The 15,075-nt window shown below is 43.8% G+C and overlaps 1 protein-coding gene across 2 annotated transcripts; it reads left to right on the top strand.

The window, feature by feature from the left end:
• The first annotated feature begins 2,593 nt into the window (after positions 1 to 2,593).
• On the top strand, positions 2,594 to 7,002 carry C12H15orf61 (chromosome 12 C15orf61 homolog). Of its 2 annotated transcripts, XR_007910137.2 has the most exons (3): positions 2,594 to 3,008; positions 5,639 to 5,785; positions 6,774 to 7,002. XR_007910137.2 is itself a non-coding variant. In XM_051821818.2 (2 exons), the coding sequence occupies exons 1-2, from the start codon at positions 2,654 to 2,656 to the stop codon at positions 6,899 to 6,901; spliced, it is 483 nt and encodes a 160-aa protein (XP_051677778.1). In that variant the 5' UTR covers positions 2,597 to 2,653; the 3' UTR covers positions 6,902 to 7,002. The 2 variants fall into 2 exon arrangements, 1 of the variants encoding a protein (XP_051677778.1); XM_051821818.2 differs by lacking the exon at positions 5,639 to 5,785 and having other exon boundaries at positions 2,597 to 3,008.
• The last annotated feature ends 8,073 nt before the right edge of the window (positions 7,003 to 15,075 follow it).

Consider the following 15,075-nt stretch of genomic DNA (forward strand, 5'->3'; position numbering starts at 1 on the left):
AGCGCCAGATTCTGTCCCGGTTGCTCCTCTTCCAGGCCAGCTCTCTGCTGTGGCCCGGGAGTGCAGTGGAGGATGGGCCAAGTGCTTGGGCCCTGCACCCACATGGGAGACCAGGAGGAGGCGCCTGGCTCCTGGCTTCAGATCTGTGCAGCGCGCCGGCCATAGCGGCCATTTGGGGGGTGAACCAGCGGAAGGAAGACCTTTCTCTCTGTCTCTGTCTAACTCTGCCTGCCAAAAAAACAACAACAACAAAAAACAAACAAACAAAAAACACTTGGACTTGGGAACCTCTGGCTGTGACACTGGCATCCTATATCTGAGTACCAGTTCGAGTCCTGGCTGCTCCTCTTCTGATCCAGCTCCATGCTAATGTGCCTGGGAAAGCGGCAGAAAATGGCCCAAGTTCTTGGGTCCCTGCCCGCCATATGGGAGGCCAGGATAGAGTTCCTGGCTCCTCTCTTGGTTTCAACCTGGCCCAGTCCCAGCTGTTACAGACATTTGGGGGATGAATGGCAGATGGAGCGTTTCTCAGTTTCTCCCTCTCTCTCCATAACTCTGCCTTTTAAAGAAATCTTAAAAAAAAATAGGTAATTGTTTTAAAAAAGTTTGACTTAATAAATGCTTATCAATACAAGTTTCAGCCTACTCTGTGTGTTAGGGCTCTGTGGCAGACTTTGAAAATGATTCCAATGTTTTCTAAATTCGGATTTTTAAAAAAAGATTGAGTGATTTGTTTGAAAGGCACGGTAACAGATTATCTTTGTCTTGCTGGTTCACTCCTCAGGTTCCTGCAGCACCAGGCAGTGGGCCATGGCAAAGCCAGGAGCCAGGAACCCCAGCAGGGTCCCCCATTTAGGCGGCAGGGTCCCAAATCCATGGGCCACATCCACTGCCTCCCAGGCACCTTAGCAGGGAGCGGGATCGGAAGCAGAGGAGCCGGCACTCAAACCAGGCACTGCCGTCTGGGATACCAGGATCCCAGTCAGCCCAGGGCACCACAACGCCCACTCCTCGATTTAATTTATGCTGTCACCTCCTGGCTTCCCAGTTTAACCTCGCTCTCTCATACCTGTATAAACAGAATCATATCACATCTCCACTTAGAACCTTTAAAAAAAAATAGATTTTATTTAGTTATTTAAAAGGCAGAGTTACAGAGAGGCAGAAAGAGAGAGAGAGAGAGAGAGAGAGAGAGAGAGAGAGAGAGAGAGGTCCTCCATCCACTGGTTCACTCCCAAGATGGCCACAACGGCCGGAGCTGGGTCTTTTAGAAACTATTATCTAACAGGAAATCCTATTCAAAATTCAAAGTATTTGCATGATTACAAGGCCCTTCAAGATCTGGCACATACGCGTGGGTGTTTACGCAGTGTCTGTGGGCTGACGCAAGAAAAATGAGAGGACAGAAAAGCCAGCCACGGCATCTCACACCACCTGGAGTTTTCAACCACGACGGCCCTTGTTACGTGGTACTGACACGCAACTGCCTTTCCGGACTCGCGGCCTTCACCACACAAGAGCCGTTCAGAATGAAGAGGAATTGCTTCCCGGGCCAGCCGGCTGCTCCGCGCCTCATCCGGTTCCCTGCTCACGTGTCCGGAAAGGCCCCGGATGCTGGTGGCCCAGCACCCTCACGGGAGACCCGGATCTGGGAAGGCCCCGGATGCTGGTGGCCCCAGCACCCACGCGGGAGACCCGGATCTGGGAAGGCCCCGGATGCTGGTGGCCCCAGCACCCACGCGGGAGACCCGGATCTGGGAAGGCCCCGGATGCTGGTGGCCCCAGCACCCTCGCGGGAGACCCGGATCTGGGAAGGCCCCGGATGCTGGTGGCCCCAGCACCCACGCGGGAGACCCGGATCTGGGAAGGCTCCGGATGCTGGTGGCCCCAGCACCCTCACGGGAGACCCGGATCTGGGAAGGCCCCGGATGCTGGTGGCCCCAGCACCCACGCGGGAGACCCGGATCTGGGAAGGCCCCGGATGCTGGTGGCCCAGCACCCTCACGGGAGACCCGGATGGAACTCCCCACTGCGGCCTGGCCCAGCCCCAACCCAAGCGGCCATTTGGGGAGTGACCCAGCGTTTGGAAGGTCTCTCGCTCTGTCTCTCTCTGCCTTTCAAACAAATAAATTAAAAAAAATTTTTTTAAGGAAATGCTTCTTTAGAAAGAAAGCGTGTCTGTGGGGCACTACCTCAAGAAGCTGCAACGTTTGAGAAAAGCTTTTATTAAAGCGATAGAGCGGTAATGAGTGATGGTGCGTCATGAAGGCTGTTAACTACGTGGGGGCGCTTATTTTCCAAAATAAACTTTTTCTTTTGAACTTGGGGTCTCGGCTTTTAACTCCCTCTCCTGAAGACACCCTGAGGGGCTTCAACACTGCAGCCCAGGGTCGACCTTCACCTTCCTCACGGGATGGCGCCTCCCTGAACGTGTCCCCCACCCAGGTCACCACTGCCCACCGGAGGTCCCACGGCCCAACCCTCCTGCCCCCTCCCGCGCCGCTCCTCCGTGCGCACGCGCCGCGCGCACGCGCGCCCCGGGGCTCTCGCGCGCCGCCCGTTGGGCGTCCCCGCCGCGCGCCCCGCCGGCCCCGCCCCCCGAGGTACGCGCCCCCGCGGCGTCCGCGGGCACGGGCGGGCGGGCGCGCCGGCCATGGAGGCCCTGCGGAGGGTCCACGAGGCCGCGCTGCGGCTGCTGCTGCTGCCGCTGTCCGGCCCCTGGGCTGCGGGCGCCGCCTCCCGCCCGAAGCCCCGCGCGTCCGAGGTGCTGACGCGGCACCTGCTGCAGCGGCGCCTGCCGCACTGGACCTCCTTCTGCGTGCCCTACAGCGCCGTCCGCAACGACCAGTTCGGCCTCTCGCACTTCAACTGGCCCGTGCAGGGCGCCAACTACCACGTCCTGCGCACCGGCTGCTTCCCCTTCATCAAGTACCACTGCTCCAAGGCCCCCTGGCAGGACCTGGCCCGGCAGAACCGCCTCTTCACGGCGCTCAAGGTCGTCAACCTGGGTGAGCGCCGCCCCGCGTCGCCCCCCGCAGGCGCCCGCGTCCCCCGGCCCCGGCCCCTCGGACCCCCGAGCTCCCGCCCGGGGTGCCCCGTCCGGCCCGCGTTCGCCCGGGAGACCCGGCGAGAGGGGTGCGCGGAGACGCAGCCCCCGGCCCGCCGACGTCCGCAGCTGCTGGCGGGGCGGCGGCGGTGAGGAAGCCGCGGCTGCTGTCCAGGTTTCTTTGTTTTCTTGCTGTGAACCCCCAGCGCGTTGGTTTTACCGCAGACGCCCCGCATTCCCGCCCGACGCGGGTGCTAGGCCTCTGCCCGCTGCTGCTTGCGAGTTTCCGTGGAAATGTCTCAATTCTGGGAGTGTTTGCTCTCCCCGGAGAGCTCTTTCCTTTTGAAATAATGAGGGAAGCACGCGTGAGCCTGGACAGGACCAGGGAAACGTATACGTTTTTATTAAAAAAAAAAAAAAGCCTACATCTCCATAATTCAGAATCTGGACTTGGCGGCTGAACACGTGACCCAAGCCGTTTTTTTTTTAAATTTTTTCATTTTTTAAAAATTTTTTTTGGGGAGCCAGGTTGGAAGCCGAGGCCCTGTGCGGCTGCGCTGTGAGGTTTGCATGGGGCCTGTGTGTTTTTGCTCTGTCGGTCATGGGGTCTGGAGCCCTTGCTGCATGCCCAGGGACCGCGCTGAGCTGTGTCCAGGAGGGGAGGATGGTGTAGCAGCCGTGGTCCTTTACAGATGTGCTTATCTCGCGGTGAGCTCCAGGGACCGTGCAGGCAGAGCCACCTCTCCTGAGACTGACCGGAAGTTGAAGGGCGAGGTGACTTAGAAGATGCAGTTCAGTATTATTTAGGGAGACTGGCGGGATGACTGGATTCAAGAATAAGTTTAGTCTAGCATTTTCAGAATCGGAAGAATTCTCGGGAAAAGTAAACCAGGAATAACTGAATAGCTTGTTTAGAAAAGTTGTCACAATTGAAAAACATTTCGTTTGAGGTCACTGTCATGTTCAGGGGCTTCTGTATTCAGATATGCATATTAAAAACATTTTTTTAAAGTAGGATAATCCCCAGAGCATTCGCTATGTAGAAAAGCAAAGCCTTCTGAGAAAAGAAACAAGTTTTTGTAGTTTTTTTTTTTTTAATATGAGTGATTTGATTGTCCGCTGGAAATTCTGAAAATCCTGCTCAAATAAAGAATTTCGAATAGAACAACGAGGAAAACTTTACTCTTCATGCTTTGATACAGATTGGCCTACCCTGTTACAGGGACATTTTTTCTGGGCTTTTTGGAAGGAATGCCTCGGCCAGTGTGATGATGTTTCCGTTTTGTTTCTGTGTGAATTGGATGAAGGGTTCCTTCCCTGTCCTGGATGGATAATCCCCCCCCCGCCCATCAAGTTCATATTCTACTAATAAGAGCACTGAGAGAGTCTACTCCTCCTCCCTTCCACATTAGTGATTATCAGAGGCCCTCATTTTTCCGTTTTGTAAATAATGAAGATCTCTGGGTGCACTCGTGCCGTCTCTCTGCGCTCCCTTCAGTGGAAGCTGACATTTTACTGATGGTTTGTCAGCCTGGGCGTCCTGCTGGGAAGTAGATTGAGATGGAGGAAAAGCAGCTTACCACTGGAAGGAATGGGTAATTGGAGACTTACTACCAAGTTCTAATTTTTTTTAAGTGCTTAATTTGACAGTGGTTTACCTACTGTTCAGCTGACTCAAAATGAATTATTATGCAGAGAATTGACTTTCAAGTTCATTTTGGTGTTATGATGGGTTTCAAATAGTTTGGAAAAATGTTAATTTTTCTTGGACTCTTACAGACTTTAAAGCACATATGTTAGAGATGGAGCAGCTTTTTTTTAAGTGCATAAATGACATAGGTGGCAAATTTTCCCATTGAATGTGTTAGTTTGCATTAAATAAATAGATGGCTAAAAAAAAAGAATTTCTGACTGATAATATGACAACTCTTATTCCTGATCATGGTTCCTAGTTGTTTTTAATAAGAAATAATGTAGTTATTAGTAAACTAGTAGTCTGAGCAGTCCTCCATTTTATCTGAAAAAAATATTAACCATCCCTGTGATTTTTTTAATTGTGAATTTTTTAGTACAAGTGTTTAACTGAAAGCTGATAAATATTATAAAACCAAAATTCTCAATGTTGCTCACCATCCATTCTTTAGATTCTTAACATTGGGTTATTAATCATATAGTATAAATCTTACTGTCAGTATGTTTAGAAAATTAGCAGTTTCTCCTAGGGCCCTTTTTTTTTCTTCCATACTCCATTGGTATTCACCTTGTGGAGCTGTGACATTGCATTAAAAGAATATTTTTTTATTTCAGTTGCTTCTGCTGCTCTTTCCTCACTTCTGCCTCTCCATTTTCTTGTCCACCTTCCTGCCACTTTTTTTCTCTCCTTTTTGGATAAATTATTTATAAATTGCTTTATTATTGTGATTTTTCATGGATTTTTTTTGGGGGGGGGTAACATTCCCTTGAGACATTCAGAGAATCTTTGGGCATTACTAGGGCAAAGAAGGCCATGTACTGTGCAGTTTTCATAGGAGTCGGGTGTCCAGGGAGCCCTGGATAATGACACCCTGTGACCCAGTCTGTTCCTAAAAACAGGGAGATGCCAGCCGACATGGATTTTTTCTCTTCGTCCTCTGTGAGGCATCACAGCGGCCGGAAGGCAGCGCACAGGGGCCCAGCACAGTCACACGCTGCAAGTGGGCAGAGCTCAGCAAATGGGCTCTGTGGAAACACAAGGAAAAAGTGAGCACTTTGATCAATCCTGAGTGTATGTTGATTTCCCTGTTACCTAGAAGAAGGTGATTTTCCGGTTGTACAGCTGTTCTTTTAAATTGTCACATTCTGTCCATTTCCCATTCAGAGCAACAAAATTAATACTTGTGCAGAGCCTACAGTGTTTGTTACAGATTCGTGTGCCTGTGGTTTTGTACATACCTTTATAACATGTTCATAGTCATTGATTTCAAATAGGTGCCTTGAGAAAAGATAGAAATCATGAAAGTTTGTTTTGTGCCTAACACAGTATCCGTGTCTGGGAATGCTTAATCCCTGCTCTGATCTCAAGGCAGCAAAGTCTTAGCAACGGTGAGACCCTAAAGAAGGGATGCACGTTGGAGTCTCCTGTAGCCCCCTTCAAAGAGGTTGAATCCAGGTTGTTTTCAAACCCATGGTAAAGACACTAATGAGAATGTTTCTTATGCCTGTTAGGCTAAAATCCTCTCCAGAGTTAGGTTTTGCCTTAGGTTTTAAAGACAGCTATGTGACCCAGTTTCTTTTCCTTCTAAGTTGTACAAAAATTACTTTAGCCATCAGTGTTAATATCTAGCTTAAAGATCAGTAATGCTGACCTATTAATTTCAGCTCAGGGCTTATCATCAGAAACATTTGCAAGTAAATTAATATTCTTCTCTGATTGCTTGTTTGCGAAAAGAATATAGAATGACTTCGTAAAATTATTTGAAGGTGATGAATTAGTGAAGTGCTTTGAATTAAATTCAGCCTTCTCCATAGCTTTAAAAATGTTTAGGCTCACATATGTGCTGCCAGGTTCCTCAAACTTAGATGAGACGGAGTTCTGAGATAACCACAGGGTGAGTGTCAAGTCCTCTCTGATCATCCGTGTAACTTTATAATCTGTTGACATTGTGGAAGAGCGTTACGTGATTGGGAATGTGGGTGCATGATGAATGAGTATTGCTGTTTGGAAATAACCCGCCTATTTGTTTTCTAGGTATTCCAACTTTGCTGTACGGGCTGGGCTCCTGGCTGTTTGCCAGGGTCACAGAGACTGTCTATACCAGTTATGGACCTATAACAGTTTATTTTCTGAATAAAGAAGATGAAGGTGCCATGTACTGACAGTGTGCCTGGGAGGATGTAAACACCTGGCTTTTTCTCTTGTGTGTATATGCAATATTTATTTTTGATCCCTTCAAAATAAAACTTTTGCAAACACCTTTCTCCTTCTGCTTTGTCTGGTTCTTGGAGATGGGTCACTCCAGAGGCAGAGGTTTTCTGGCCTTGTTATGTACGGCATCCCCTGGTTAGCTGATGGGGACTACGGACGCTTGAAGTATCACACCAGCGTTTTCCTAGAACTAGGTTAAACTACAGATGAAAAATGACTATGATGGATCTAGGTGCTGTAGTTAGTATTAATAGTTTAAAGCAACTCTGAAGAGCAAATACAGATGCTTGTACTGAAAAGAGGGGTAATTATTTTACATAACACTGGAGAAACAAGTAGAGGCTATTAGGACACATGATGAAGATAATATAAGAGGGTGAACTGGATGAGAATCTGATTGCAGTGTGAAATGTAAGCCACGTGGCTGCCAGGCTTTCTGGTGAAAATGTTCAGGAAGCCTTGTGCCATTCGCCTGGAGGAGGTGATGGGGGCTGCGGGGTGGACGTGCAGACCTCTTGTTTGAAGACTCCAACACCATAGTACTTTTATAAAAAGTCACAGCAATGGTGGCTCACCTAGGGGCAGCAAGGGGAATGCGGTCAAGACTCACTAGAAGGTGAACTAGCGGGCCATTGCAGCTGCTCGGGCAGGCCCAGAAAAATAAATCTGGTAATTGTTTATAAAAGCAATTAACTGAAATGGTACCCATCCATAGACATTGGCCATGGGGAGTGGGCTGAAATTTTAAAGACCCAACGGCACTTCTGCATTAGAATTTTATTAAGTTAATTGCATTTTTGAAAGCAGAGTCATTAAAAAAAATTTATCCTTGGGGGTAGTCACAAAATACCCTGACGAATGGTAAATTTCAGAAATTTGGAGTAATTTAGGGAGAACTAAGTATTACTATTTAATTTCTAAACCAATGGGTGTTTAAGATTTATGATCTCTCCCATAATTACAAACATACATTATATATCATTTTATGTTAATGTGTTGCTGATACTCAGCAACATTTATGCATTTTCGTGGCAAAACGTTTTATAAAATGTAGCCTCACCGACTTTTGGATGCTTTCTCCTGGCAAGTGAGTGGGGAAAGTGAGTGGAAGTGATTGAGGTGCAAGCTTCAGAATAATTGAGCAATGCAAACTGGGTTGGTAAAGGTAGTCATTTGAAGTGCACCACGGAGAGTGAACAGTTCTTCCAATGTATGTAGTGTTTGCTTGTCTAAAAGCAATTCTGAATAACACTTTAATCAAAGAAGTACTTACGCCAATATATTTAGTCCAGAAGAATATCCTTGACATTAGTTAAATGGATGGCTTCCACAAAGGAGATAGTGTTACATTAAGCTTCATTAATAATAAAACTGACTGATTAGCATTTTGCAAGGAAGGCTAGAACTGATTTCCTCTGTAGTGGGCAAAGTTAAATAACTATAGCTCATAAGTTTTAAGTCAAATACCGCTCATTCATTGCTGCTGGTCTCGTCAATACTTCTGTTAAAAGCTTTGGTTCCAACACAAGGCTGATAAAATGGGTTTTAATTACCAGGCTATAAATACAGCTTTTCAGTCGAGTTGCACCTCTTTTCACACTGGCCCGTTTGATTTCTGATAATTTGCACTGCTGACGCTGCTCACCTGTTTTTCGATAGTTAGAGCCAGTGTGACTTGTTGTCCATATGGTGATAGGTGGGTCTCCTTGGAGAACATCTTTGACAAACTGCCCTATTGATCTCTGTAATTCTCTGCTGCTTGCAGCATTAAATAGAGCCTTGATTTCTTGTCTGGTTTGCTCACTGTGTGACAATTAAGCAAATGTACTATTTTCTTGTATTACATGAAAATCGATAGACCCCTTGCTCCTGAGGAGTTGAGCAGAGTGAAGGATGAGGGTGAACTCGGTGATGGCTGGGGTCATAGTTCAGAAATTAAAACATCGTCCGTGGCATCTAAGTCCTGGAGTGAATCCTTTAGTCTGAAAATCGCTTCCCATGAATAGCAGTGCTTTATGTTTTGTCCTTTAAAGTTGTGCACACTAGCAAAAAGGTGAAAACGAAGCATCGTGGCCCTAAAGGGATAAAGTGTAAATGATGGAATTGAGAAGTGGAGCCTATATTTAGTGTCAGTGCTGTATTACTTTTTGACCTGAGACCAATACTCTACTCTCTGATCCTGTGCGTCTTAAGTTTTTCCATCTGTAATCTGAGAACAAAACAAGAGACCTTTCTACTTAAAATGTTATCATGAAAATGCTTGTAAGCACACGCCAGTTTTACTTGTATCTCAGTGAAAGCTCTGTTTTTGTAATCTTCATTCTTCTGTTTCAGATGTTTACATTTAAAAGAATTCATCAATGAAAGGTTTTCAAAAGTAAGGTGTATGGGAAGACCCTTGGTGTCTGGCGTGAGCGAGTCTGCACATGCCTACCTGTCCTCCAGTGGCAAAGAAGGATCCGAGTGGTCTCTGTCTTTCTGGAGATCAGGAGTTTTTTCAGTTAATGAAGCCTTAACTTGAGTTTTCTGCCTATACTTCTTTAATGGGCTTTGGTCTTTAAAATAATGCAGGCAAAACTTTTTTTTTTTTTTTAAAAGATGTGCTTTTAGTGTACAACCTTGCGTCTCTTCCCTTGTACAAACCAGTGATGGAGCATTGGAAGAGATTTCTAGAGTTTCTGCGTAAGTTGTGAACCACTGGAAAGAAGCAGTAATGTGCTGGGAGCATTAAAGAGGTTGCCCATGGGAAAGTCCCTCATTTGTCACTGTTGATGTCCTAACATATCAAAAGGACAGTTATAATTTTTCTCATCACACAAAATTAATCATTAATTTGATGTTTTGCCAATTGTTGACAAGTAAATACTGGAGCATTTTAAATTATTGCCCATATTTATTTTAAAGTATATTTTATTACATGCCATTTTAAGCTCAGTTGTAATTAGAAAGCACAAAACACCTCTTAATTCTTCCTGAAATATCTTCTGATTGTACTGAAGAATGAATAATTGTTTAAATGAGTGGGATGACATAAAAGGCAAGGATCTTGGTTCCGCTCTACTTCAGAGCTAATGCAGATAACAGAAACCTTATCCTAAAGCTGCTAGATCAGGTGTCTGCTTTTTTTCATCACTTACCCTTCAGACAGTAACGGCGTTTGGGGGCATCTTTACCTAAGCAGGTACTTCGCATTACATCTCACCTCGGTCAACAGTCTAGGGTGTCGGAGTTAAACTGTGTTACTGTAAATTAATGGAAAATGTAACCGCACTTTGCTGAAAGATCAATGTCCAATAAAGGCTGCACAATCAAATCTTGTTGCAATGATTGAGGTCTTTAATTGCCTTTCAAAGATAAGGTGGTAATCAACACAGCTTTAACTGATCTTTTTTACTAGTTCAATTACATGCTAATGACTAGTGCCAAGTCAGAATCTTTAACTACTTATACTTATTAAATCTTATGTTAGTGATGAAAAATGACTTAAGCTATACAATCGATAGAACACAAATCTTACTATACTTTCATGCCATTTTACATGCTTGACAAATGTTTCACAGAGCTTTCCCAACAATAAGTGTTATTCTTAGTGACCACAGTGCACAGAGGATTCTTAAAATATCAATTTGGAGATTAGATGTTGAATTAGTTTTATTTTAACAAAATTGCAGCTAAAGTAGTTAGCTATTATACTTGGCCAACTGGCTAATAATCAGAATTCTGTCCTAATTGAGGGTACTGACACAACTGGGATAAGATGAATTTGGGTGATTTTTTTAAATAAGTGTGCTTCTAAAAATTAGCTTTTAGTAGATGATCTGTGATCTCTCAGACTACAAAATTACCATACTTTGGGAAAGGATACAAGTAAAAGCAAATGATAAAAATATAGCTAAATTGGATTTCATCAAAATTAAAACCTTTATGTTTTAAAGGACACTATCAAAATGAAAACACACAGAATGTGAGGAGATATTTGTGGTTTATATATCTGATAAGGGAGTTCTATCCAAAATATATAAAGAACTTAAAACAGCATTATTGAAAACTGGATTTGAGCAGACATTTCTCCAAGGAGATATATAAATGGCTAATAACACCTGAAAATATATTGAAAATTAATAACTAGGGCAATGCAAATCAGACTCATGATGAGATCCCATGTCGTATCCACTAGGATGACTTAATACAAAAAGCAGATGAGCAAAGATGTGGAAACATTGGAACCCTCACACATAGCTAGTGGGGATGTAACCTAATGAGGCAGCCTTGGAAAAGTTTGGAAGTTCCTCAAAATATGAAACATGGGATTACCATGTGATGCAGTAATTCTCCTTGGTATCCTAGAGAATTGAAAATGTATATTCACACAAACAGTTCTACACAAATGTTCATATCAGCATTGTTCACACTAGCAAAAAAGTGAAAACAGCTCTCCATTCATGGATGAACACACAAAATGTGGCATTGTCACACAATGGAATATCATTCAGCCAGAGGAAGGAGGAGGGTGGCCACTTGTGTTCTGTATCAGACAGCCTGGCTGAGGCCTGGTTCCTGTGCTGCTGATCCAGCTTCCTGTTGATGTGCAGATGATGGATCAAGCACCTGGGTCCCTGCCACCCAGATGGAGTTCCTGGCTCCTGACCTTGGCCTGGTCGAGCCCTGGTTGTTGCAGGTGTTTGGGGAGTAGGCCAGTGAATAGAAGATACCTGTGTCTCTTTGCCTTCCATATACCATGGACATCAATGTACTTTTTAAAAAATTATAAAGGAGGAGGGATAAAGTCCTGACACATGATACAGCATTGATGAAGCTTGAGAACATCGTGCTAAGTGAAAGAAACTGGTCAGAAGAAACACACACTGCATAATTTATTGTATATGAAGTGTCCAGAATGGGCAAACCTGGTGAGATGGAAAGTAGACCAGTGGTTTCCTAAGGCTGGGCGATTGTTCAGAAATTGGGAATGACTGTTAATAGGTATGGGGTTTCTTTTGGAGGAGATGAGACATTTAAAACTGCAGTGATGGTTGCACAATTCTATGACTGTATGCAAACCATCAAATTGTGCACTTTAAGTGAGAGAGCTGTGTGGCATGTGAATTCTGTCTCCATAAATCTGTTAAAAAAAATCTTAAAGGAGGGAAGAGGAGAGTGAACAGTGGGTACAGAGTTTTATTTTTGCAAGATGAAAAGTGTCCAAGGCTGGGGATGCTGATGGCTGCACACCAGTGTGAATGTGCTTCGTACCCTTGAACTTCACATGTACAAGTGGTGAAGATGACAAATACCATGTGTGTTTCACCACAAAGTATTTTTAAACATTAGCAGAAGAGTCAATGTTACTACAATAAAATAGAACTGATTGCATGCTTCATATAGACGATAACTTCAGTTTAGAAAAATAGTGTGGATTAAAATAAAGTGTTAATTTAACATCATTTTACATGTTGCAGAATTAGAATTTAAAAAATTTTAATTATGAAACCTAGTTTCAATTAAGTCGATGAAATCTCATTTGGGATCATTTTTAGTAGCATTAGGAGAGGGATCTATTTGGTTTGAGCTTATTTAAGATAAGGGCAAAGTCAAAGCATGCAAGTGTTGGTAAATGACAATGCCCTCTCTGAGATCCTAGTTGCTGGATAGAGGGAATCAGTTACTACTGTGTGAGGTTTTATATCGTATTGCTTATAGCTATTTTAGTTGCACTTATATCATTTTAAATACAGTTTGTGAACATCATACTACTCCATTATATTACTAATTTATCTTCAGTGATATTTATAGTACCAATTTAAAAGCTGTAAAACTTCAAGAAAAAGTCACTTAAACACCAGGATTTTGATAAACCAAAGCTTTCGGCTCTTAAAAGCCAATCATGGAAACTGTACACCTTAAAGCACTGAAGTTTTTTTGTGGTTGTTGATAGAATTATGAACCTTATAAAGTCAGTATTTTTTAGTTAACCTAAATGCATAAATCTATTTGGACCCATCTTATGAAAAGAGATATCATTAGATATATGATCACGATATGCTTTAGTGATTCATGGGCCTTGTTACATACATGCTTTGTAATGTATGAATTATTTAGGAAGAAAAATCACAATAATTTTGTTGTTACTCAAAAATTTATGGGTTGGCAGAAACAATTATGGAGGCCCCGAAGCTGGTATGTTAAGGTAACATCATTAACACCACGTAGCATGATTTTTTTAGTAGTGATTCGACATAACCTTTACTGCTTCTGCTACAATAGATGAGTACTTTTATAACAATCTGTCTGTAAGCAGAAAGTTGAATTTATTAACCATAAAGTGATTCATTTTACTCTATTTTAATACTAGTACATAATTTAAAATCAGACCTAAAAAGTTATCTACCCAAACCCTACAGGGAAAAAAATATAAAATAAAAATTAATCCTCTAACAAATGGATACAAATGTAAAACTCCATGTAATGGAAGTGGAAAAAATGTAGTTGTGTTAAGAATTGGATGAAAATAATTCATGAGAACAGGAGTCATTCCGTAACCTTTTTTACACATTGTATTAAGGCCCTTGCTGTGTGATGAACAAACTTCCTCAGGCTTTCAAGTCTCTGTGCTTATGAAATGAAGGCAACAACAATCTGAAAATTTGAATACACTTAATTTTAGATCACATTTAAAAGTCATCAGTCACTTGTTCACCCAGTAGACACTTCATAGTATTACAGCATTGAAGACAAATTTTACTAACTTCACCATCTGACAAAAGCTAGCAGTTCTGAACATGTAGGGCCCTTTCAGGTCATATATATGTATTTTTTTTCAGGATTTTTCCCCAAGGCAGGTATTTTTTTTAAAGATTTATTTATTTGAAAGAGTTACACAGAGAGAGAAGGGGAGAGAGAGAGAGAGAGAGAGAGAGAGAAAGAGAGAGTCTTCCATCCACTAGTTCACTCCCTAATTGGCTGCAATGGCCGGAGCTGTGCTGATCCAAAGCCATTAACCAGGAGGTTCTTCCAGGTCTTCCAAGCAGGTGCAGGGGTCCAAGGACTTGGGCCATCTTCTACTGCTTTCCCAGGCCATAGCAGAGAGCTGGATCAGAAGAGGAGCAGCCAGGACTCGAAGTGGTGCCCATACGGGATGCCGGCATTGCAGGTGGCAGCTTTACCTGCTACACCACAGCGCTGGCCCCTAAGCACTGTTTTTATGCTCATTTTGAAGCAGTGGCAACCAAAGATCTTGCCTAAGATCACGGATGGTGAGTATAATTCTAGTCCATCAAGTCTGTCTGCAGAGTGCACACCTGTAGCCACTATTCAGCATCGGTTCTATAGGGGGCGCAGAATAATCCTGCCAGACAGCAGATGCAGAAGTGCCTCGCAGGCTAGAAGGTGCCACACACTTGTGACCACCACGACTACTACACACAAGGAAAACACGGGGCATTTAAACAACAGGAAGAGAGGAATCATAAAGCTAATTGGCTTGTGGGGACCCCAGCCTGCTCTACCTAAAGGAAAGTGAATGAGCTGACTCATTTAGGTTATCGAAAACCCACAGTTCCCAGCACACAGTGAGGCGTGTGAGTGCTGGGGCCGTTCCCACTCCTGCTGGAACAGAGAAGAGCACGCTTTCCTGTGTGTTCTTTTTTGGGAATTTGTGTTCATTTTTTCCATATCTTTTTACACTCTTTTTTAAAATTCATGTATATTGAGCAATAGAAGAAAAGTATTGATGTTTTATTGGTATTGTCACTATAAATTTCATATGTCTTTAAATTTTTACTTATTTGAGGGACAGAATGAGAGAGAGAGAGAGAGAGAGAGAGAGAGAGAGATATCCCATCCACTGGTTCACTCCCCAAATATTTGCAGTGGCTTTGGCTGGGATAGGGACAGAGCCGAAGCTAAGAGCCAAGAACTGGGAACGCAATCCAGGTCCCCCACGTGGGTGTCACGAACCCAGTTATTTGACTTTCACCACTGCCTTTCAGGGTCTGCATTGGCGGGATGCTGGAGTCAGGAGTCGGAGCTGGATATTAAACCTAGGTACACTGGTGCGGAATGCTGGCATCTTATCAGGTATCTTAAACAGTAGGCCAATCTCCTGCCCCTAAGTTAAAATTTCTAA

The sequence above is a fragment of the Oryctolagus cuniculus genome, chromosome 12, assembly GCF_964237555.1.
Source record: "Oryctolagus cuniculus chromosome 12, mOryCun1.1, whole genome shotgun sequence".
NCBI lineage: Eukaryota > Metazoa > Chordata > Mammalia > Lagomorpha > Leporidae > Oryctolagus > Oryctolagus cuniculus.

Coding starts and splice junctions, on each gene's coding strand:
- C12H15orf61 (XM_051821818.2), top strand. CDS start 2,654: ATGGAGGCCCTGCGGAGGGTCCACGAGGCCGCGCTGCGGCTGCTGCTG. Junction 3,009..6,773: donor GCTCAAGGTCGTCAACCTGG/GTGAGCGCCGCC, acceptor TTTGTTTTCTAG/GTATTCCAACTTTGCTGTAC.